Source organism: Copidosoma floridanum, unplaced genomic scaffold, assembly GCF_036245765.1.
Source record: "Copidosoma floridanum isolate Cflo_tuat_1 unplaced genomic scaffold, Cflo_Japanese_pri ptg000021l, whole genome shotgun sequence".
NCBI lineage: Eukaryota > Metazoa > Arthropoda > Insecta > Hymenoptera > Encyrtidae > Copidosoma > Copidosoma floridanum.
The window spans coordinates 30,365,041-30,389,374 of record NW_028321898.1 but is presented as its reverse complement, the minus strand read 5'-3'; the positions used below and the strand labels follow the sequence as shown (position 1 = coordinate 30,389,374).

The 24,334-nt window shown below is 40.9% G+C and overlaps 3 protein-coding genes across 4 annotated transcripts; all 3 read right to left on the bottom strand.

Annotated features, from left to right (window-relative positions):
* Positions 1-7,412: 7,412 nt before the first annotated feature.
* Positions 7,413-13,785, bottom strand: Cand1 (Cullin-associated and neddylation-dissociated 1). 2 transcript variants are annotated; one of them, XM_014364243.2, is made up of 15 exons: positions 13,530-13,785; positions 13,259-13,425; positions 12,382-12,551; positions 12,092-12,302; positions 11,566-12,021; positions 11,208-11,478; positions 10,624-11,130; positions 10,313-10,542; positions 9,877-10,234; positions 9,460-9,748; positions 9,199-9,397; positions 8,856-9,113; positions 8,340-8,772; positions 8,107-8,253; positions 7,413-7,878 (listed from the first exon to the last, which is right to left on the bottom strand). In XM_014364243.2, exons 2-15 carry the CDS (start codon positions 13,298-13,300, stop codon positions 7,745-7,747), a joined length of 3,705 nt encoding a protein of 1,234 aa, XP_014219729.2. In that variant the 5' UTR covers positions 13,301-13,425; positions 13,530-13,785; the 3' UTR covers positions 7,413-7,744. The 2 variants fall into 2 exon arrangements, with proteins under 2 accessions (XP_014219729.2, XP_014219728.2); XM_014364242.2 differs by having other exon boundaries at positions 13,526-13,647.
* Positions 13,786-14,067: 282 nt separating this feature from the next.
* LOC106647669 (Succinyl-coenzyme A synthetase beta subunit, ADP-forming) lies at positions 14,068-19,011 on the bottom strand. Its single transcript, XM_089594144.1, has 6 exons — positions 18,728-19,011; positions 16,940-17,205; positions 16,248-16,675; positions 15,861-16,165; positions 15,624-15,743; positions 14,068-15,550 (listed from the first exon to the last, which is right to left on the bottom strand). Exons 1-6 carry the CDS (start codon positions 18,791-18,793, stop codon positions 15,380-15,382), a joined length of 1,356 nt encoding a protein of 451 aa, XP_089450270.1. The 5' UTR covers positions 18,794-19,011; the 3' UTR covers positions 14,068-15,379.
* An 886-nt stretch (positions 19,012-19,897) lies between these two features.
* On the bottom strand, positions 19,898-22,481 carry LOC149374272 (succinate--CoA ligase [ADP-forming] subunit beta, mitochondrial-like). The gene is made up of 7 exons (XM_089594143.1): positions 22,250-22,481; positions 21,924-22,165; positions 21,689-21,851; positions 20,924-21,185; positions 20,549-20,853; positions 20,364-20,486; positions 19,898-20,299 (listed from the first exon to the last, which is right to left on the bottom strand). Exons 1-7 carry the CDS (start codon positions 22,295-22,297, stop codon positions 20,111-20,113), a joined length of 1,332 nt encoding a protein of 443 aa, XP_089450269.1. The 5' UTR covers positions 22,298-22,481; the 3' UTR covers positions 19,898-20,110.
* Between the last annotated feature and the right edge of the window lie 1,853 nt (positions 22,482-24,334).

Genomic DNA, 24,334 nt, shown 5'->3' with positions numbered 1-24,334 from the left:
GGAGTTCAATAAACAAAGCACAGGATCCAATGAAAAAGTTTCGTAATAAAAGGAAAAACCTCACCCGAACGCGGAGCGATATTTTTCACACCGAAATTTCATAACCAGCCATCATCCCGCGAGCCACGAGACAATCGATCATCAACCACGTCCACGCACCTACCCACCAATTCACGGGCAAACTCGTCCTATCGTCGGCCGATCTTTCGCGCGCGCTGCAGCCATATCCCGTGTATAACGTCACATATATATATATATATATAGTTACAGCGTGATCGGTATGCGCGTATGGTGCGTGTGAGGGAGGTATCGCGTGCGCACTTACTTACGTATGCAAAAGAGGGAGGCTTCACGAGGTGGTCGCCGAGTGAGGTCGGTGGCTTTGTCTCTTTCTTTTTTTTTTCCTCTTCGGCAGAGAGGAGGCAATTTTCGTGCTTATTCATGCGATCGGATCTCTCGGGCACACACGTTCGCTTTTGAAACGCGTGTACGCACACGTATGTATTACCTGCTCGTTTGTTTATTTTTTTTTTTTTCGCTCGTCCAGGGGCTCCCGTGACCGGCTTTTCGCAGTCCACCGGGGCGTGAATGTGACGCGGTCGCTTTCGATTTGAGGAACATCAATGGGCCTGTACTTGGGCAAAAATTCAATTTGCCGGCCGCGTTTTTTCCAAGACTTTACGTGCAAACGTCTGGCCATTACGGGGTATTCAGTTGGGGATTACACGCTGCGGGGCACGATCGGCGCAGGTATGCGAAAAAATCTCCAAAGCCCTGTTGCAGTGCACCCACGGGTATTGTGTTTTTTTTTCCTTTTTTTTTAACTTTTGAATTGTTATCGATCACAACTCAAATAGATTAAATAGCCTCGCTATACCAAATTAGACAGCTACACGCAACCATCGGCGAATCGAATTACAAAAGCTGGGGATTTAATTTTTTTTTCCCCCCCTCCACCACCTTGCTAATAATTTTTTCGCCAACAAGATGATAAAGTTGCATAGTACGAATCCTCCGAGTAAAATGTACAAGGTTTCGTCTCAATCTCGACGACAATTTTTCTCCTCCTCCTCCTCCATACGCCCAAAAGATCCATGTACCAGACTCAGCCCTGCGCCATAAATCATCCCCCTATTCTAATACTCGCACACGCCCGATCGATAAATTGATTCGTTTCGAGCTCGAAGCAAAAACAAAATAATACAACGCAGGTACGGCGAATCGTGCGCGTCTTTAATTAATATCGGATCGGCCCCTTGGCTATTTTCCCGCAGAGCCGCGGAGGAGGAGGCGAGAGGGCTCCCAAAAAGTCCTATATGCCGTAGTATATAGCCGGACACGCGCGCACGGGAAACTACACCCATTCACCCACGCGATTCTTCTCTCCCCTTATCTCCTCGACCAGATCTCTCTCTCTCTCCATACAATACACCCGTCGTCTGAGCGTGTAACCCAAAGTCCGGGGAGAGCCGAAAAAAAAATCTTTTATTCATAGCTCCTCGAGGGGGTGAATCCTCCTGGTCGTCAAGCGGGGCGTGTGCTGCTTTGACTTTTCGTCTCTCGCGACGACTCTTCTTGATATTGTACATGTGTTTCGTAAAAAAGAGCAAAGATCTCGTTGTTTGGCGGTTCTTTGGAGTGACGACTTAATCTTTACAAGCAATCGCGAATTTTCATTGATACAGAAAAACTGCAGTGACATAAACTGTACGATCGGGTAAGAAATTATGTCGTAGGTGGGTTCGTCGACTGAGCTCTATATACTTGGAAAACAAATGCGGGTATCTAATCGCGAGGGACTAAAAGTATACGTCTCATCATGTCAATGTAATTGCCATTAGTGTTATTAATAAAAGAGAATGGAATTAATTGTGTCTTATACCGGGGGCTTGAGTAAATATGCTAGGATTAAAAAATAAGTAAATAAATTTCATCGGTGGGTTGCGTCATTTGAGAACAATGAAATAAAAAAAAAAAAAAAAAAAATGTATCTGGTTTGTTACACAGAGGCGCAACAAATCGGGCTGCGGGTGCCGCTCGCGTCCCTTGGATCCTGGATTTTTTTTCCCCGACACCCAGACACGAGGGGCCGCACCCTAAATAAATCGGGTTCCGTCTCCCGAGACCTTACATCACCCTCCTCCACACTGCATCACTCCGAGTCAAAATGAAGAAGATGCAAATGCAGCTCTTTTAAGCCTTTGCCGTGCACCTATGCCCCACACACAATGTATCTTCTATACAATCTACGACGCATTGATACGGACTTGGGATTTCGAGGGATTCCTCGAGAGTGTATTTACATCCGAGATCTTTGGTCAAATTGTAATTTAAAAATTTTTTTTCTACGAGACGAGTTTTTTTTATTTATTCTTCGTTTTGTGGTTTGTTAAAAATACATATATGATGTTCAATCTAAAAAAACACGTCCGCAAGGCTGATCGCAAATGTCATGTACAGTATACTTTTCGTGGGAATCATCATTCATCATAAAATCGTAATAAATTATGTAATTCATGACGACGATTCTTCAATTTTTCTTGTTTATTGCCGTCAAGTGTTTTTTTTTTATTTTTTTTATTTTAAAGCTTGCGTAATATTTAAAAAATTTTTTAAAAAATAGTTTAAAAAAAAAACTTATTCAGTTAAATGAATGTGCTTCTCTTAGAATCCATACGTTAATCAACGTTATATAATTTAGCACGTGTGTAAATCATACTTGAAAGCAAAGTGAGTGTCGGCAGATGATTTCAATGCACTGACGATAACGCCACTGTACGGTAATAAGTCAACCAACTGATGTTTAATTGTAGAAATTAAAAATAACATTGGACGCTTGCATTGGAGAGTCCATGGACTGAAACCCAGCTCGCACCCCCCATTCAGACGGACACCCTTTCGCATTCAACGGTCAGAGTCTCGAATTAGCAATTCATAAATCATCACTTGCGCGCGATATCCACGAGCGAATCCCATATCCGATCTCTCAAAGGCTAATGGTGTAATAGGTGGGTACCTAAACGTTATACATATACACTCACGGAGTCGTGCACCACCGCTCCAAGTGAGGCCAGCTCGAGCGTGTTATAATCGAATGCAAATATGCGAAGGGGAGAATCGAAAAGAGGAAGATGTGTAATGTACGCCTAAACTGTTAGCGAGCAGAAAACAGGAGGTGAGAGAGAGAGAGAGAGAGAGAGGCCGATCTCTCTTCTCCGGCCTGCCTGTCGGCTCGGGATGTAAGCCGCGCGTTTCAATTAGCCCCGGTGTTCTCTCCCGTCCCTCTTGTGTCTGCTTTTTTTCTTCTTTTCCTGCCCACTTATTTATCGCGTCTCTAATTTCTTCTCCTTCTTTTTGCGCCTTTTGTCCCAATGGCTATAATGGTAAATTAGACGAGGCGTTATGGTATACCAAGAGAGCGAGTGTATACAGGTGTTGATGACCCCTCGGCGAGATTAGAGACTATGGGAACAAAGGTATACTTTATTTTCGTGTGTGTTTTGATAAATATAGTTTGTTCTGCAAAAAAAAAGAAAAAAAAAAAAAAAAATGATGATTAATCACGGATGGCGAGAATATTATAGGTACACCGATCACCGGTTAAAATGTGCCGGTAGACGATCGCGTATTTTTTTTTTTTTAAATTATCTGATGGTATAGCTTGCATATTTTCGTGTTGACATGTATATTTTATGACACCTGACCAATCGACTTTGTAAATTCCTGATATAGATATCATTTGTGTATTCCAATTAAATATGTAATTCCGTTCTAACGTTGCTTCAATTTTGTATCATTAGATATTTATATATCGATATATTTATATCATTACACGTCTCTTTAAGTTTACGTGATACATTGGTGTTTTCGGAAACGCATCATACTTACAATCATTTTTATTGAATGGGTGAACCAAAGCGGCAGCACGATCACGCGGGAGTCACGAAAACTTGTTGGAATTAATAAAAAAAAATTAAAAAAAGTCAGCCCAGCGTCTTACCCACTGACCCGTGCTTTCAAATATATTTACGACACGCTCGTATACATTATGTTATAGAGTCGAATAGAGTAATTTGCGACATAATGGTGATGCATGAAAAACACTACGTCTCTATCAAACGCATATATTATATTATGTGCCTGCCTGTGGGTTTCCCCACTTTATGCAAAACATCCCGGGCGTAATTGCACACCTAAGCTCCCTGCAGTGCTCTGAAACAACATTGGCAGGAAGCTCGTAGGTACTATGTATGAAAAAAAAAAAAAAAAAAAAAAAAAAAAAAATTCACCCACAGATCCATCAAAAACTTTCGCCTCGGCGGGGCCATTACGGCTAATTTGCCGGGCGAAAAAACCCGGGCAGCTAATTCTTCAATCAAGCTCGATACGCGCACCTATACGTGTATATACTTGGTTTATCTCTCGTGCTTGTGCACGTGTACATATATATTATATCCTACGTAAGAAATGAGAAGAACAAGAGGGGGCAAGTGTCTCGGAGAGGAGACGAAAAAAAAACAAAAAAACAAAACAAAAAAACGATAGGAACACGCGAGTGAAACTTTGGGTATACCTTCGAGAAAGGGGAGGGGGGTATATATTATATGGGTTGTACCTTTTGCGTGTACATGTATAGTCGCGTCCGAAAAGAAAGGGGTCGAAAAAGTGTACGAGGAGCCCCCCCCCCTTGAGACGGCTATAGCTACATCTGCTTGAGAAACGAGCTCGGAACCAGTTTAAGGCATCGGCGGCCGGAGCGGCCCAATTGATTCGGAGCTACACACATATAATATATCCCGCGATCCACGAGCCCTAAAGGATACATCGTTGCATTATGAGCGCGCGTGTAATAGCCGATACCCCAGAAAAATTGGGTAAAACTTATATACGTTTCTCTTAGGGGTGCTTACGGGAGTTTTTGGTACTTTTCAACCTCGACCGCGTCACGGAGTACTTTTACTGTAATGGAGCATCGGGGGAGGGAGAGTTTGGCATATCGAGAAAAAAATCCGAGCCGGAAGGAGAGAGTGATGAATTCGCGTCGACGGGGAATGTTACTGGGTACTGTACCCCCCCCCCTCCTTTTAAAAGTCCCTCTTGTAAGGCATACATCCTCCGCCGGTTGTAGGAGGAGGAAAAGACAATCGAGGACCGGGTTGTTACTTTATGTACTGTTGCACGCGTTTGTCGGACGATATTTTACACGGGCCGCGTTTGGGGCGAAAGTGCGGACGATAAGAGGTTCGACTTTTATCACCATTATCGATTGGGGAAACGCGCGCGCGCGCGTGTCTCTCGTGTTGGACATTGCGGGATTTTTTTTTTTGTTTGTTTGTTTTATTTCGTTGTCCACGCTCGTTGAGATCAGATTGGAAGAATGACCCTTAAGGATTACACGTATACGTTGAATTTTTCATCCGTACGCGATCGGTAAGATTCATAAGCCCATCTGTATATACCTATCGGAACGTATACTTGATAAGCGACAAAATCCTAGTATGCCTGTGGAGAAATGTGTCGTCCCTTTCACACGCCGGTATAATAGACTAAAAAAAAAAAACAAAGAGACGAAAGACACCCCACGCGCCCAATCAATCGAACTAATCGCCCCGCTGGATGTTCCACTTTGGTTTCTCCAATCTCGGTTTCCTGCATGAAGCCTCCGAGTATCGTTATCAGCGTCCCGATCTTTCGGCGCGTTAATGGCTTAACGAGCCACTTACATCCTTTATCTTTCGCTTTGCGCAGCGATCGAAAAAAAAAAAAAAAAAAAAAAAAAAGGGGGTAACATCTCATTGCGTCTTTTGGCTCCTTGGAAAAAAAGCTCGCAAAGTCAAGCAGAGAGGTGCGAAGAAAAGGGACAGAAGCTCGGAAGTGTATAGTATTGGAAAAAAAAAAAAAAAAAAATAGAGGGGAAGGAGAGATTTTTTGCGGTGTCTATACGTATATGGGGATGACGAGGTGGGTGGATGCCAATCAGATATATATGTTGTGGGCGTCAAAGGGCAAACGAGTAACGAGAGCGTATTGTGCGTCTCTCTGTGGATCACCGGATTTGCAGTGCTGTACTTACTTAGATTAATGTCAATGGAACTTTTTTTTTTTTTTTTTTTGGGGATATTGTCACGGGGATACGCTTATTTATGGAGTGCCGATGGTTTAACGAAGAGGATCGGTAAGTACTTCGTATCCGGCGTTGTTCGACATATTTTTCGGGGATTACAGGTACATAATATCTACGTGGTAATGGTAAAACGGAAATTCTAAGAAATTTTTTTAAAAGCTTGCAGTCAGAGGAAACTTTACAGAAATTTCCCCTTTTTCTGTGAGCAGGCTTGGGCACAACCATTTTGTGGCTTTCCAAATAGTAAAAAAAATAAATAAATTCCGGATTTAAGCGATCGTTATTGCTGGAAAAAAGTTTTTCAAGTACCACGTTATGAAAATTTTTTGGCAAAAAATTAAAAAAGCATCCTTGATCAAGTTTGCCCGTGAGATACCATTATGGTCATTGCATCTGTGACACATTGAAATCTCAAGTTGTGGACGCGCAGTTTAATACGCAAATGAAAAAGAAACAAATTATACAAAAAGCAGCCCTATTTTACTCTATTACCATCATGGCAACCACCACATCTCGTAACCCTTGAAAGCAATCACGTCTTACCGAGACTTCGGGAAGATCGTCGCCGTCTGGTCTGCTTGCATTCCGCGAGATCGTTCGTTCTCGAATCTGTCTTTTCTTAGGCAAACCAGCGTCCTCGTGCAAGATAAAAAAGAGGAAAAAAAAAAAAAAAATGGTGATAAAAGCGCTCGCGCGCCAGCGGTTGCATTATGGCTCTTCTCCGGCGACGTCCATGCAGATTATGCAAAACGGCACGTAGTCGCTTTTCGTTTCACGCCTGTTTGAGAGCGCGACCGTGCGCTTCTTTCCCTTCTTTATTCGCGGAATAAGCGATGGCATGTTATTGTAGATGACTGGGGTCGCGAACGGGTTTGTTTCTAAACGGTGAAAAGAAATTGTTGAATAGATTTGTCGTGAGAACTTGGTAGATTTTCGAGTCAAGTTCCAAGCAATAATTTCGGTGTCAATTTACAAATACGTAAGAGAAGCTGGAATGGAAAATGATGATTGACGATGTTACGGCTGTACAACCAATCTTGTCATTTCACGCCGATTTACACTTCACAATAAAACGCATGTTGTATTGAAACGTCCGGTAAATTTATTCTTTTAATCCTTTACGTTTATACAGGCTTTAAAGCTAAATATAAATCACATTAACTGAAGCTAACTTTTTTTGTTTCTTGTCTTTTTTTTATACTACTCATTTCTCACTTTACTGCCAACCCTTTTAGTTTGCTGATCAAGGTGTGATGATGATATTAAAATGAAAAAATAACGTAACTTTCGATGGTTGATTTTTGTTTATCAATCACTTTCATCAATGATCATTTTGCGTACTTGAAACCTTAAATCTTTAGACAATCGTGGACGAGGGTAGTTAATGATTTCACGCCAAAGAATTTGCGTTTAATGACGTGGCTGGTGTTGTTGTGTAACACACCTAACACACTAGTTTATTTAAGAACTTTTTTTTTTTTTTTTTTTAAATATATATATCAAGAGCTCGGTAATGCTAAAAAAACGACGTCATGTATACAAAATCCGAGCCAACATCTCACCATTAGCTGTCCTCGTTACGTGCCAAAAGATACCACAAAACAATTGCTGACGCAGTCCTTAGCTTTGATCCATTAAATTAGTATCGTTGTGGTTTGTGCCCACGCAGTCTTTTTGGATAAGTTCAAAGAGTGGCTGGAGCTCTTGGGTAGCCCTGATATGCGCCACGAACTCGCTCAGTGCTGGATTTTTGTCTAACAGATAAACGTAAGCATGTTAAGAGTCAAGTATTTCCCGAATATTTAAAAAATTAATAAATTATTAAAATAATCATGCATTCCTTAGTGTTAATTGTCGCAGATAAAGTGTTTTAATGGCACATTTCTCAAGTCATAAGTGACTTGATAAGTCAAGTTTTAACGACTTATCCCCGTTTTGCCTGAAGGCAAGATTATTAGAGTAACTCGTTTTTTACGACTTACCGGCGTCCGGGATTAAGAGAAGAGCAGCCACTGCGCGCAACGCTGATCGCTTGAGCTCGTCTTGTTTCTCGTACTCCTGCTTTACAGAGTTCTGCTTGACTTTCATTGTGCAAGTATTTTTCAGTGGTTCAACCAGTCTGTCAAGCCCTTGGAGTTAACAAAAATTAATTATTTCACGAACTAGGCGGATCACTCATCTTGATAGATAAATGAAATAGATAAATATCACTTACTCTGCAAAACGGCGTTGGGACATAGCTGAGCCAATCGCGCGACCATGAGATAAGTCAACATTTTAATGTCGTAATGATCCCTGAGACCACTTTCGATGTGATTCAAGAATTCAAAAATGTCCAGTCGATCCAGACAAGCGTCAATAAGTGTGTACATGCACTCAAACGCAGCCTTTCGCAAATCCAGACCGTCATCGACTGTGTGCTTAAACGGACCCATTTCTACTTCTCTAATCAGTTCTTTCTTAACTTTAGTCTCTGCGTACAAATGTGGCAGAGTTGAGTCGAGAAGATCTCGCACCAGCATTGGCTTATTATGAGCAGCCGAGTTAAATGCTACCAGTGCTACCCTTCTGACGTTCAAGTCTTGATCCTCTAAAGTAGCTAAAAAGTGACCCATACATTGTTTCAACATTGGATCGATAGGTTGAGGCTGTAAACAGAAAAAGCAGAAATAAATTAAAATGACGATAAAAGTTAGACTAGTTAATTAGCTAAAAATTCATCCAAGCTTACCTGGTCCGAAATAGTGAATTTAATCGCGGTGACCGTCGTTGTTCTTGTTAGAGGCGATTCGGATTTGAGGAGATCTTGAAGACGCGGCAACAAATTGACAGGATCAATCAAAGTGAGCTTACCAAGACACTCAGCAACGACGTTACGTGTGCCTTCTTCGGTACACTCACAGTGCCGATGCAATAGAATCCAAATGGAAGGCACGAAATTTTGTAGATTCGTTACACCTGACTTGCTAGCAGACTGACAAGCAATGATCTAACAAAAAATGTACATTGTTAAATTAATTATTGAAAAAATATCAGCTTCGTGCATTTACATATTAAATAAAAATTAGATGTACCTCTTTTAAAGAATGAAGCAGTAGATACTGGCGTTTAGGCTGTTGCTCGATTTCCGTGAGTATGAAGGGAAGATACTCGGGCAGATTTCCAACGGCTACGTTACCCAACGTATAGCTGGCTGCTTGTTTGACCTCTTCCGACGAAGACGCGAAGGACTCCAGAATAATCTGTTTCAGTGAATGGACACTGCTTAGATCTCTAAAAATAAAAATAATCGATACAATTTATCCGATGGTTGATAAACATACAAGTCAACTTACGTGTGGCGACCAATTTCACCAATGACAAGCAGGGCGAAAATATGACGAGCATCGGGAGTTTTAACATTGACATCTTTTAGAAACTCTTGAACAACTACCATAGCTTCTTCTGGCTTGGCTATTGTGAGAGCTGCGGTACACTTGGCCAAAGACAGATAGGCCTGTTTGTGTAAGGTCTCAGTACTAACCGGCTCGATAAGCATTCTCAATAATTCTCTAAAACTCAAATTGGGCACATTTGCCTGAACTAGCGCCTGGAAGAATTCTAGCATCGAAGTCAGTGCAGCGCCTAATTAAAATGTATTTTCTTGTTAATCACAGTCTATTGTTTTCTGAATAATTAGGGATAAATTTAGACAATATTCAAGGGAAAAATCGTTAAAACAATGATAGAGTATTTAAAGTAAAATTCCTTACCTTGAAGCAAAGGCGATCTGACGAGTATCAGGACTTGGCTCAGGATGTACAGAGGCAAGATTTGCTGGAGAGCAGATGAATAAAGTTTTGCGATGGTCGTGAGTAGAGTAAGAGTAAGCTGCGCAATATGAAGGTCAGATTCGCAGACAAGTACATTCAGTTCACAGGTAATTTTTTCAAGGAGGTCGGGATGTATATCATTGCAATATTTTTTCAACAACTTGTCCAACAACACTAGCGAGCTCAGTTTCAGAGCGCGCTGATTTTTGCGCAAAAAGGAACCTAAAATTGGTACGGTGTCTGATAGGATTGGCGCCAAATTGATGTGAAGCGGTGAGGAAGCTATACAAGTCAATGCCTGTAAAATAAAATTGCGATTTAAATACTTTTGGCTCAATTTAGTATTAATAATGAGCATAACGTAAATAATACAAACCTTGACAGTTGTGAGACGTGTGATTTCATTGCGAAGTCTTTCAAGGAAGATTGGAAGACACGTAGCCAATTCATTTTGCAAAACGTCTCCAAGATGAGCAATGATCTGACCCATGCACGCAATGGCTCGTTCTTTCACTTCCTGATCAATATCGGCCGTACGCAATCGTGACAGTGTCGACCAGTACAATTCACTAGACAGTGGAGTGAAATCAAAGTTTGAAGGTTTGTCTAGAAAAATAAAATAAAGAGTTTCATTAAGATTTTAAAAATCACAAAGAATAACAAAAATATTTTAAAATTTTTATTTACCATGTGGTCTGATGACCTGAACAAGCTGTTGCAGGACGAGAAGAGCCTCTGCCGTGATCTTATAGAACGGATCACTGACTGCCGCGATGATTGGCGGCGCGAGAACGGACAAATGTTTGTGAAATACCTCAGGCTGATGAGAAGACAAAAGAGTGTGCACAAACGCTAGTGTGTCAATTTTCATATTGCTGGAGGAATTCTTTTCACCCAAAGAATACTGAATGCCTGGTATGAGAGCGGGTATATGGTGGGTGAGAGCACCAGGGAGTACAGTCACAAGCTCTTTAAGTAGAAACAAGCAATCCTGGCGGGTTTTGATACTCTTTTCTTTCATTTGTCTATATACTGCTTTGACAATCAGTGGAACCTGCTGCTGAAGAAGGGAAATGGGGCCCTCTTCGTCTTCCATCGAGTCTGGATCAAGGACTATGCCTACAGTCGGTCTTGTTTGACGCAACAGCGTTGAATATGCATGGAAAATGTCAGACTTGACATTTTCTTCTCGCTCTGAAATAATTAAAAAGAATCAGTTGGTTGCACTATGGAAAGTGTTTTATGATTTAAAAATTTCAAGGGTATGTTACCTTTGAATCTTGCGATAAGGGCTGGCGAAACAATCCTGTAAAGGTCAGAGAGTAACTCTCTCCTACTAGAAATGACAGCCTCAAGGCACTTTGTGGCCGCCCGACGCACCTTCCAGCTCATGTCGTCGTCATCTGAATACTCATCATCAGCCTCATCCTCACCATCCTCTTCCATTTCCATGACTGCGTTTTCACCATCAGACATGTCAGCCTCATCATCATAGTTATAATTTGGATCGTATGTGAGATACTTTAAGCATATTTCTATGATCTAAAGAAATAATATACGTGTATAATATTACTGAGTAGTTAAACTAAAAAGTAAGATTGATAAGTTGACATTCATTTATAAGCATACTTGCTGAATGTAGGGAGTAATTTCTTTTGGACAACGCTGAACAAAAGCTTCAAAAGCTTGCAAACAAAACTCTCTAAGTTCGTCGTCATCCTCGTTACTGTACTGAATGATAAGAGGCATGACTTTTTCAATTTGCTCGCCAAATCTGTGACCAGCGTGTCGGCAGATAGACGCAATGCACTGTATGTAGGTGCGAATAATATTGTTGACTTTGTTGTTGGACAAGCCTTCTAATAAATGGTCCAAAAGCTTGTTGTACAAGGTGCTATTTGCCGTAGTCATAAGATAACTGAGAGCCACGATTGTTCTCTTGCGGACAGCTTGTCTGGGAGATGAAAGCTGTGGAAGCAGTGCATTCAAAATCATAGAGTGAAACATAACCAGGAGAGAACCAAAACGCGAGAGCAAATCTGCAATTATGTCCAGAGCTTCCAACTGAACAGGTACATCCTCTTGCTGCGAGATATAAAAATTATCGAGTTGTGATTACGAATACCAATGATCAATTTAAAATTTGTTTGCTCACTTTCTCAATAGCTGTAGTCAGTCTGCCAGTGATTCTCCTGCAAACATTAGCAGCCAAGTTGTTACTTGTAGGTAATTCCGCAATCACAGTTTTGAGACCAATGCTGGAAATATCTCTGAGTTGTTCTTTGTCGGATACCATGTTGCTACAAAGAGAGTCAACGATTGTTTCTACCTGAAATTCTTTGACTTTGTTGACCAATGGACCCAAGCTAAAATCGATTAAATATTGTAACGAGTTGTTTGTTCTGAGCAAGAGATTTTTGTACTTTCAAATAGTTTTGTTTATACCATTTAACAGCAAGATTTTGTACTTCTCCATTTTTGTCTTCCAGTAATTTTAAAAGCATCTTTACAACTTTCCGTTCCGAGTCATCATCCAATATTATGTTATGCTTCTGCAACTCTGCCATTAGATCGTTTGTTGCCATGAATCTAAAATCCTTGTCATTGGAGGTCATCTATTCAGAAGAAAAAAAAAAAAAACAAAAAAAAACATTTAGTTTAAACAACGTTTACTTGAAGCATTTAATATCATTTTCCAAAATACTAAAACAATCGTAAAAATAAAAAGCACACAAGACAATAGGCTATAAATAAACTTAAATAAATATACACAGTTGAGAAACAAAAAGACATTGGCAGTACATATTTTCATCATAGGGGCGTTAGACTCTGGCAATTCAGTCATCAACGAATGTTATTTTAAGTAATCTAAAAAAAGAATGTTGAAGACCATAACGCTGCATTGTTGCTTGAAAAAACATCAAAACTAAAATGTCTAAATTAAGTGACATCGTATTTTGGTTTGCAAGGAGCATATATTTTTTTCATTTTCCTCACATGCCAAGATTCGTGTCTTAGTTGTCCACGTAGGAGCCTAACTCAACCAAAGCCATCGCAGCTTCAAATATCCCAATTTCTCAAAGAATCAAAAAACAGAAAGACAATAGACCCCGGTAAAATCTGGAAAACCCTGGCAATCCAATTTTCAAGCAAATATCTCATCGTAATGAATTTGAGAGAGCAGCGAGGTTAGATTTCCAACGTAGTGCGCATTGTGTCCAGGCTAGCTCCCTCATTGCTTGGATGCCGCTTCCTATACTTCCGATTCAGTGCCAAAGTATGATGCGACAAAACATTCCCTCCCTCGCCGACGAGTACTCACCTTCTCCAGAAGATTAGCAATGTGATAAGATACAGCAGCCATTTTTATAATCCTTTCAAGAGATGCAGTCCAAAGTATGAAAATTTTTCTCTTCCGCCAAAACACGCACCGAGAGAGCGGCTGTGATTTCACTCTCTTTCTCTCGAGCTTGTGATTCGCGAGTACACCTATTATAAAAAAAAAAACACGCAGTACGAAATGTACGATCACGATGCGATACTAATCCACCAAAACTACTGTACTACATGTAGGTATAGGCACGCGGACATACACAGCAGTCAGTCAAATTCCATGGGGATGGAGTGTGCGGTGTTTTTGTTCTCTTCTCTCTTGTGCTCCTTTCCGCGAAAAGTGACACAGAACGCGGTCTCGTAATGAAACGACTGACGAAAACAATTCTGACTTTCTACACACTCGCCACGGGTACACGACAATTGTGTGCTCATTCCAATCTTGCCGACAATGCCTTTATGGTTTTTTGGATTCGACCAAAATGAACCGATGGCGACGAGTCAACGAATGAGCGAATGACAGCACTGACAGCTCTCTCTCTCTCTGTTTTCCTTTTTCCTTTCCTTTTCTCCAACTTTTCTCTTTTTTTTTTGATACTTTAGTTTGGTTGCGTTTTATGATATTTCAGCTCTTTGCAACATACTCACCATTTGCCCGGGAGTTTGTGAACAATTTTTCAATTTTTTTTATTGAGTGAATTGCTCACAGGAATTTAGATTTTTTTTATTTGATAAAATTTGAAATCAACCAAAACCTGCGATAAAATAAATATTTAAATGATTCAAACAAAAAAAGCGTGATTTTCATTTTATTTTATTCTGCAGTGAATTGCTTTAGAAGCTTAAATGGAAATAAAAATATTTCGATTTAATTCGTAGTCGTGTTTTTTCAAAATAAATACTATTATTGGTAATTCTATATGATAGCAAATAAATATACAAGCTAAAAATTTAATATAAATATATATATGGTGCATTGCGTAGTGAAATTTGAAAGTTATTTTAGTGCACAGCAAAAGAAAGACAAAAATGAAATTATGTAAAATAATTTATGTATATATAACTATGTATATATATATTACATTAAACAGGCTGACTCAAACACAATAATATTAAGATTAGGTTTTACAATGATTCGTTCATTTGCTCCGTTTATTCCGAAATTCTGGAGGTGTAAAAATATGTGAACGTATTTGTTAACATGGAGATTTATTTTTTTCACCCAGAATAATTTTATTTTTTTTTTACTTTCAAACACTGAAATGTTCCCTTAATACTGAAGCACATACGTTTCTCTCGAAAGAGGTGTAAAGTTTAGATGTAAAAGCCACTCGAATAAAATAAATTACTAAAAATTAAGTTACGAAAAACAATGATTTATCGTTTCTTTTTTCATGCTTGCATCAAAGATAGAGAGAAAAATTCAAGTGTTCGTATGAGTTACAGCGCGTATAATTACATGTTTCCATACACGAATTACAGCGATGCTTTTTTTCCTATTACGATCATTTAAGATTGATAAATATTTATCATATTCAACGTTACTTGGCAGCCCCGTGTCCTTCTGGCGCTCCGAGCAACCAAAAGACTTTTAATAAAAACGCATTTAAACAGACGAACTTGAGTTTGGAACAAATACAACCCCAAGAGCAGGAAAATATAACCGATGAACCGTACGTAACTCATCAAAGTATCTAATTTTTACTGCCATGTGCAGCACAACCAATCTAAAGTGAATCGATAGCCACCCGCAATAGCGTCAAAGTGAATGTCACTATTATACTACACGTGCACGATTCATCTTGACAGTCGGCGCGAGTGGCAGCAAAAACTCGTTTATTCGCATATCTTTAGCACATTGATGAAAGGTTGCGCACGGTTTCTCAACAAACTTCGTTAGCATTGTGTGTTGTGTGCAATCGTGTTGTCTCTTGGGATGTGTACACGTGACTGATTGCACTCCCTTTGAAACAATAGGTGCGATTATCACACATTGCTTTACTTAGTTACTTTTAGTTATTACCGATTAACTTAGCTTTCTTCTCAATCGTTTAAAATTTTAATTTTTTCTTATTTTTTTTTTTTTCTTTTTTTTTTTACGAAACACATTTTAGGAGATTTGAGGTATTTCGAAGTTTACGCTCAGATTCGCGGACTGAGCGAGTTTGACGATAGTGGACAGCTTGACAGCGACTCGGGCAGCCTCATCGAGATCGTCGACAGGCACGATTTTTAAGCCTGCATTTGCGATCAAAGCTTTAGCCTCATCAACGTTGGTTCCCTGAAAACAATGACATATGATTTTAAAAAACTCACGAAATACATATTGTAGACAATAATTGTTCATCATTTACCTGTAATCTAACAACAACTGGTATTTTGAGGTCAAGCTCTTTAGTTGCAGCTATAATACCTTCGGCAATGACGTCGCACCTCATAATACCTCCAAAAATGTTAACTAGCAGCGCGTGAACCTGCAATAATCAAGACATTACTTATAGCTTTGTTCTAAAAATAAATCGACAAAACTCGATCATAGGACAAAAATATATCCAATAAAAGTGTTACTAAATTTTAGTCGTAAACCTTACCTTCTTGTCCGAGGTGATGATTTTAAAGGCTTCCTTGACGGCTGACGCAGTCGCACCACCTCCGACGTCCAGGAAGTTGGCCGGCTCACCACCGTGCAGCTTGATGATGTCCATAGTTGCCATGGCCAGGCCGGCGCCATTCACCATGCAGCCAATGTTGCCATCCAGAGCGATGTAATTGAGCTCGAATTTTGCAGCCTCTACTTCTTTCGGATCTTCTTGCGTCCAGTCGCGCAGCGCGAACAGATCCTTTTGCCTAAACTCGGCATTGTCGTCGAACCTGCATTTGCAATCCAGCGCAAAATCTGCACGAAAAAGAGAAAAATTTTAATTACTCATCGCGGGGTACGTACAACTTTGAAATTTAATAAAATGGGTAAAACATACATTTTCCGTTGATGTCTTCGGCAAGGGGATTCACCTCGATCAGAAGCGCGTCCTTCTTTACGAACAGACTGTACATGTTGAGTATCATCTGAGAAATGTAATCTTTGACGTTTTCGAGTCTAAGTTTGACGGCGATTCTGTCGGCCTGATCTTTGGTAATACCCTTGTTGATATCGATGGGTTCGTACATAATGGCCTGAGGATTGGTGGCGGCGACCTCCTCGATGTTAACGCCACCCTGACTCGAGGCGATGATGACTGGACCTCCAAAAGCTCGCTCCATCATAACTGCCAAGTAGTACTCCTTGCGCGGAAACATCCTCTGGGTGACCATGACTGCGTTGCATATTCTTCCAGCTTCGCCGGTTTGTTTTGTCACCAAGAGCTTGCCCAACATCTGACTGGCCAACTGTTTCGCCTCTTCCGGCCTGCAATGAGTCGACGGAAAAAAAAAGTTACTTTCTTTTTCGAAACAAGGGTAGAGTTGATTGCTCTTACATCTACAATACTTTTTCATGTCACGATTAGAGATATTAGCATAATCATCAAATTTATCTCATCAAACTGGGTTATCATACAGAACAGCAGACAGAAACAAGCCAACAAAGATATTAACAAAACCATAAAAGTGCATTACTACTGATTATTCCTATCGTAATATACCAAAAAAAGATAAATAAAAAAATACGTACGTCTCGCACATCTTGACGCCACTGACATTTCCGCCCTTGAAGTGGCCCTTGCCACGGCCACCGGCCAACACTTGGGCCTTGAGCACGATATCCTTGGTGTTGAGGTCTTTTGCAAGCTTAGCTGCCTCGTCTGGTGTCTTGGCGACGCCAAACTTGGGCGTAGGTATGCCGGCTTCATTGAGAATGCTGTAGCTTATGTGCTCGTGGACATTGAGATTCCGGCTGGGCTGCTTGTTTAAGCTGCCGTTTGTGGCGCATGCCAATATCTGCAACAAAGTATACTCGTCATTTTGTTGTTATCGAGTTTATCATCAGTCGTTCGTAATGCTGATTTGTCGTTGTCTCTCTTCTCAAGAGCTACGTTGTACACGTTTTTTTTATACATATATACTTACTTGCGTTATGCCTAATTGTAAAAATAGAGTAAGCCCAGTAATGGCATCGAACCAAGTGACACTGACCTACACTTGTCAATGAGAGGCGACGCAACAAAAAGTCGATGTCGCCGAGGGTTAAACGCTACGCTTTTTTTCTTCTTTGTTTATCATCGCGGACTATATATAATAATGCCGGAAGTAAAATCAATGAATTTGCAACGATAAAGGCATTGCGAATAGATTTATTTTTGGTAATTTTCCCGATGATTTTAATAATTCATTGACAAGCGATTCGTACATGAATTCCTCGTAATGATGTAACAATTCATTGGAAACATTGTACGTTCCCTATTCTTTTTTACTCTTCGCACTTAATTTGTTATCCAATCGTGGCCTCGGATAACAACAATTTTCAAGTTTTAATTCATAAAAAAATCAAAGCAATGCTCAAAAGGTGACATTAGAAACGAATCACATTAAAAAAAAAAAAAAAAGAAAGACTTTCGCCTTGAAGTAATATTGTTTTGGATGCAGTGCACGAAAATCTTACATAAACAGTTTACGAAAGTCTGGCCAGCGGCAAAGTCACGGCTGTCAAAAGCTTCATTCAAACCGGAAATCTCGGCTTTCACAGTCATTTCATTCCAAAAAAAAAAAACCCCGCCGACAACTAAAATTTCCCCATTTCAAACATTTTTATTTGACGAATGTAACAAAAAAAGAAAAGTGCGCAAGGAAACCCTCTAAAGATCAATAAAAAAAAAATCGAACGTCCTCGACACGTCAGGCCTGGCAATTACGTTCGAACGACCTCGCATCAGCTGAGCGCGAAGCGCGCGCGCGCTCTGATCTTGTTGCACACACATACTATCTGTCTATCTGGTTTTTTCTTTCCGATCGACTTTTTATCCAATAAGTTTCGCAAAATAAAAAGTCACACATTGGCAAAAAAAAAGGCTCTTACGTAAACTCCGAAAAATTAGCGCGTTGTACATCACGATGGAACTTTGAGAACAAAAGTTGTCCCAATGTAGTAGTACTTGGAAAAAAATAAAAAAAATTCAAACTCGGTGCACTTTATCACGGATATTTTTTGTATGGCACACTCAATATACTTATCAACTCGATCGAACGCCTGTCCACCTAATAAAATGACACAACACGTGAGTATATATACTTGTATCTGGAGACACTCACGCACGCACACGTGTCGCGTTGTATATACACACATGTATACGTGTCGTGTGTCGAAGCGTGACCCTGGCGCCCAATTTAGCAGACAACGCGTATAGAAACACCCTGTTTTTTGGACTGGCGCGTTCCCGCCCTCAGCTCGTCAGGGACAAATGGACACACTCGGAGGACGTGAACCTGGAGGACGCAGGGGATCGAGGTCTCGATTGGGACGTACCTTGGCGCCGTTGAAGCGGCTGAGAGACTCCGCGAGGCTGATCGTCCGCGACAGCATGGTGGCCATCTTTGGTGGTGGAAGAGCTGCGGCTGCTGCTGGCTAGCTGATGTTTGTCTGTATAACTGCAAGCGGAGCGGCGGCGCGACAGCACAGCTCTGGTGGCAATGGCACGGTCGTTCGCAGCCGTGTGTGGGTGGATAGCCGCTCTTCTACTCTTTGGCTCTACCAACGATCCCACGAGAACGTGGCGCGAGAACTGACGACTTTGACTTTGGCCCCAAACTTGTTTTTATTTCTTTCCTATTAGCTCCCACTCTTATCGCTACAATAACTTACTTACCTATTAGCTGCGTGGTGACATACATGAATTCTTATACCACGCTGCTGCACATCTAATTATCGTCAAAGTGTTTTTTAATCACAGTATAAAAAAACGATTCAAAACGCAACTTGAGCACGCAACTCTTGATACGTTTTGTTTATCTTTTTCGAAATCGCATCAATTCCAGATAAGATATAAATATTAGAAGAACGACGATTTATTTACTTAGAAAGGAGATTGAAATCTAATAAGATTTGCAAGAGTCGTTGTACAAATTGTTAAGTACGTGTTGACATGTGCTGTTTGTGAATTTAATTTATCTTTTACAGATTAATAAAATTAGTAAATCGAATTAGAAGGAAAAAAAAAGTTTTTTTTCCCGTTTCCCTCGAAGATGATGTTAACCGATTTCGTTAGAATGTTCATTGGAATGGAAAAGAATTGATAAATTGAGAGTGCAAAATCTCAATACGATATGTTAATTAAAAATACGAATAATGCATTCTCCGATTGAAAAAAAGCTCAGCTTGAAAGCTCTCTCCGGAGAACGGCTGACGAGTAACTTGACGGTCCCACAGACGTTCCAAGAGATGGGTCATGATGCGAGTATATGTTACATCCTCCTTCGCACGTAAAATGTATATAAAATTTTGTAGAGGAAGTGTAAGTATTGTATATAGGTGTGGACACGCGCTTTTAGCATGATAGTTATTATGAACGTAGTGCACTGTGCACAGCTGCTCGTATAATATAATGTCCTGTATTGCGCGTTGCGTGAGCTCTGGAGAGGATTTCCTTTTTTTCATTGTAAAGTGTACAGGTATATCTCAGTCGTTCAACTAAATACGTACTTGTAATTGTTTATTGTACATTTGCGATCAATCAATACGCTATGTCATAGTAACCCCACGTTGTACACGCATTTGTATATATTACACATTTCATCTATATATGAATTAATCTTACGAAAAAAACATAATCCAGACTATCACACTTTGAACCATCGACAAAACCCGGATTCTTCCTTGAGGCGGTTGATCTACTTCAACAACGATAACAATTTATTTGGACTTACATTTGTCCTTTTTGGCTTTGGGCGTCAATTCAATGTCGAGGTCGAGGTTCTTCGCTAATCGGCAAATATCGGCAACCGAGACGCTCGCTTCCGCGGCCTCCGCCATGTCGTCGATCGGAATAATTTTCAGTTTCGCGTCCAATATCAATTTTCTCCCCTTTTCCGCGTTTGTACCCTAAATAAATCATGAAAAAATCAATGACGATTCGCATACTCCCCGAAAAATAATAACAACTTACCTGCAACCTCACAACCACCGGCACAATGGGTATCTTGAGATTTTTGAGCGCCGCTATTATACCCTCCGCTATTTTATCACACCGTATAATACCACCGAATATATTTACAAAAATCGATTCCACCTACAAATAAAACAATGATCCTCGATTACTACTTGGAAAAAATAAAAAACACAATCTTATACCTTAGGATCCGACATGACGATCTTGAAAGCCTCGGTGATGGTGTTGACGTCAGCTCCACCACCGACGTCGAGGAAGTTGGCCGGCTCGCCGCCGTAGAGTTTGATAATGTCCATAGTTGCCATGGCCAGACCGGCACCGTTGACCATGCAAGCGATGTTGCCATCCAGAGCGATGTAGTTGAAGCCAAACTTATCAGCCGTCACCTCGACGGGGTCCATCTGGCTCCAGTCCCGCAGGGCGAACAGGTCCTTTTGCCGAAACTCGGCGCTGTCGTCGAAATTGCACTTGCAGTCCAACGCGTAATCTGTTACCAACGTACAACCAGACCCAATAAGTATAAATTTTGGAAAAAAAAGGAGATCCAACCAACTCACACTGCCCGCACAGGTCCTGGACCAGGGGATTGATCTCGAGCAGGGTGGCGTCCTTTTCCACAAACAGCTCGTAAAGGTTGCAAACGATCTCCGAGATGGCGGCCGGATCGGGGATGCCGAAGCTGCAGGCGATCGCGTCCGCCTGCTCGGCGCTCAAGCCCTTGCCGATGTCGATCGGCGTGTAGGATATCGCCCCCGGGTTCGTGGCCGCGATCTCCTCGATGTTCACCCCACCCTCCTTCGAGGATATTACCACCGGGCCCTGTGTGCATACATATATTGTATTTACCGAAATTGGTATATTTTCACCACCGAGTTCAAAAGTGTTGCATACACACACCGACACCGTGTTTTACATCTTTGAGTGAAAAAAAAAAGAAAAAGCTGTCGACCTCTGTGGTATACGTGTTACGTGCTTACACCCGCGTGTTGTGACTACTACACTACCGTGTTTTTTTCGATATATACCGATTGCAAATATACATACGTGTATATCTATGAAAAGAGCAACAAAAAAAAGAAAAATCCATTCAACGTGGAAAGATTGTAAACGGTTTATCTCTCGTGCAGTGCAGACACGCGCGTATAATCTCGTGGATAAAAACTGTTTGTCGACAGAAAACATTGACCAGCAGACCGCGTGTACGAGTTTTAGCGCCGAGCATTGGAATACTTAAACAAGGAAAAGATGCGGTCGAACTACGTTTTTTTCTTTTTTCCTTTGTTCTCGAAAAAATCGCTACTAGTGCATGATGAAAAACGTACTTCGAATTCGCGCGCCATCATCACTGAGAGGTAGAGCTCCTTCCGCGTGAACATTCTCGTGGTGACCATCACGGAGTTGCATATCTTACCGGCCTCGCCGGTTTGTCTGGTCACCAGGTACTTGCCCAACATCTGACTGACCAACTGTTTCGCCTCCTCCGGCCTGCGTGCATCGTTAATGAGTAGTGTGTTTTACACCTTAGAAAAAAAATAAGTAAAAAAAAAAAAAACTCACGATTCGCACATAATGACCCCACTGGCGTTGCTGCCGATGAATTTACCCTTGCCCCGTCCGCCGGCGAGAACCTGGGCTTTCAGGACAATGTCCTTGGAGCCGAGATCGGCAGCTATTTTGGCCGCTTCGTCGGGCGTCTTTGCGAGCCCGTACTTCGGGACTGGTATGCCGGCGCATTTCAACAACGAGTACGCCGAATTCTCGTGGATGTTGAGGTGACGACGGCACACTTTGTTCAACGACTACGGGGGAAGAAAAAAACAAAAACAAACAAACGCCATCACCAATTTTCGAGGCTATGATGCATGAGATTTTTTTTTACTTACTTTCGACCGACCGGTTTCCACTGTGAATTTCACCAGGTTCTTCAGCATCTTCTTTTTCGGTGTACAATATGTATGTACCTATATCTGTTTTTATCGGGATCGCGAACAATTTGAAAAGCACACGCGGCCACAAGGATTCGTGGGAAGAGAGAAAAAAAAAAAAAAAAAAAAAAATAGACCGAGGCGAAACAGTGTTTTGTTTGACGCGCTCGGCAGTGTTGCGACTCTTGTGAGCGCACGAGCGGAAGTGTATACAATGTATACATGCACAGAGCATGCGATCGTCTTCTGTCACGTTTTTTTTGTTCTCTTATTCCCCCCACATAACTGCCAGATGCAATATATTTCCGATAAGTTTGACAGCCGAGCGATTATACACGGTGTGTATTTGTATACGCACGATAGGTGTATACATCACTGGAACGTGATGTTAAAGTGTATTTTCATTGCATTGTTGCTGGTGGTATCAATAAAGGGTCGAGACTTTTTTTTTTTTTTTTCTCTTCTTTCTTCTTCATTGTTATCCGAGCGAGTTCGTTTTTTACAAAAACCGTTGTAGCGCGGGGGAGAGCACACATTATTGCGTGTTGAATAAGTGCGGCGTTTTGATATACTTTGTTTGAGCTTTGATTGACAGTTGTACTTACTTAATAAAGAAACATCGGAGGGATATTACAGGGATATGCAATTGAAGTAAGATTTGTTTTCTTTTCCAGTATATAGCTTCACTTGGGCAATAATGCGAGGACTAAGTACACACTCTCGACTGTCGATGAAAAAAAAAAATTATTTATTTTGAAAATACTTTTGTATGACAAAAAAAAAGAAAAAAAAAAAAAGAAAGGAAAAAACTAAGCAGGAAGATGTATTTTTTGCATACACAATGAGAGTACTTCAGTATTTTTTCATAAACAGTACATTTGCTTCTTTCGATCACAAATTGAGGATGCCTATTATACGAGTATGTGTGCCTATACATAATATGTGGGAGACCTGCACGTGCAGGTACTGCAGGTTCAAGTTAGCTATATCAGATGGGTCGCCATAAACATGTATATATATATATATATATATTCTTGCATCTCTTTCGCACTCGCCCAGGACCCAGTACAGGCTTATGGCGATCTGACTAGAACTGCGCGCTCTCTCTCTCTCTCATTGATAGAGTGTGCATGAGGGACCGTGGTGGTTAGACGTGTGCAACTATAGTGGCATTTTTCTTGGGTGTGACTTGTGACAGTTGCAGGGTGCAATCGTTCTGTGCTTCTAGTGTGTGGGCTTAGCGAAGATCCATGAGTTTAGCGAACTTTATCGCTTACTTGCGAAAATCGGTGGTAGCCGCCTCTAAGTGACTACATAACCTCCAAGGATGCCTAAGTCTACGCCTCTTCCCTGGTCTTTGCCTACGGCGCCATGTGCCGCCAATAGGATCCCCTTGTCCTCTCTGCTGTTGGAAGAAGATAGCCCGGATAATACCTCTTCCGACGACGAAATGTCAGAGGCACTGTCACGCTTTGACATCGCCGACAAAACTGCTCAAGCCCCAATTAAGGATACTACCTTCGAAGTTATCCAATACCTTCGTCAAACTATACTCCTGGATTATACGAGTTATCCCGGGATTCCCACCATCAGTGACTTTGACATTGTCCGTAATGTTGCACGGTTGGCTGCAGGAGAGATGAACATCAGATATTTCTCTCGTATTTCCCTAACGCTATTCAGTATTTGTTTTGAGTATGAAAGCATTGCTAACATGTTTTGCAATGTAATCAAAGAGATAAAAATTGGCAGCTGCAAGTTACAGATACGCCCGATGAATTGCAATAACAGAAAAATTATTGTTTCAAATGTTAGACCTAGTATACCTGATCAGCTGATTTTTGACGAACTCAAGAAAAAAGATATAATACCGAGGTCAAAGCTAAAAAAAATCAAGGCAAACATAGCGGATATTGATTTTGCTCATGTTCACAGCTTCAGAAGACTGATTTACATTGGTGAAAACGACCTTCGTAAACTTCCAGCTTCTGTACATCTTACTTACAATGGCATCCAAGATAAAATATATTTTTCCACCGATGA

Bases quoted from the DNA above. Each gene is read 5' to 3' on its own strand.
- LOC149374272 (XM_089594143.1), bottom strand. From the start codon at position 22,297: ATGCTGAAGAACCTGGTGAAATTCACAGTGGAAACCGGTCGGTCGAAA. The intron at 21,852-21,923 runs GTGAGTTTTTTT...CGATGCACGCAG, and splicing joins GGGGTCATTATGTGCGAATC to GCCGGAGGAGGCGAAACAGT. The intron at 20,300-20,363 runs GTAAGTTGTTAT...TGATTTATTTAG, and splicing joins CGGTGGTTGTGAGGTTGCAG to GGTACAAACGCGGAAAAGGG.
- Cand1 (XM_014364243.2), bottom strand. From the start codon at position 13,300: ATGGCTGCTGTATCTTATCACATTGCTAATCTTCTGGAGAAG. The intron at 12,552-13,258 runs GTGAGTACTCGT...TCTTCTGAATAG, and splicing joins TTGCTAATCTTCTGGAGAAG to ATGACCTCCAATGACAAGGA. The intron at 7,879-8,106 runs GTAAGTCGTAAA...TTTATCTGTTAG, and splicing joins TCTCTTAATCCCGGACGCCG to ACAAAAATCCAGCACTGAGC.
- LOC106647669 (XM_089594144.1), bottom strand. From the start codon at position 18,793: ATGGCCACCATGCTGTCGCGGACGATCAGCCTCGCGGAGTCTCTCAGC. The intron at 16,166-16,247 runs GTATGTTTTACC...TTTTTCGTGCAG, and splicing joins CGAAGACATCAACGGAAAAT to ATTTTGCGCTGGATTGCAAA. The intron at 15,744-15,860 runs GTAAGGTTTACG...TGATTATTGCAG, and splicing joins TCATCACCTCGGACAAGAAG to GTTCACGCGCTGCTAGTTAA.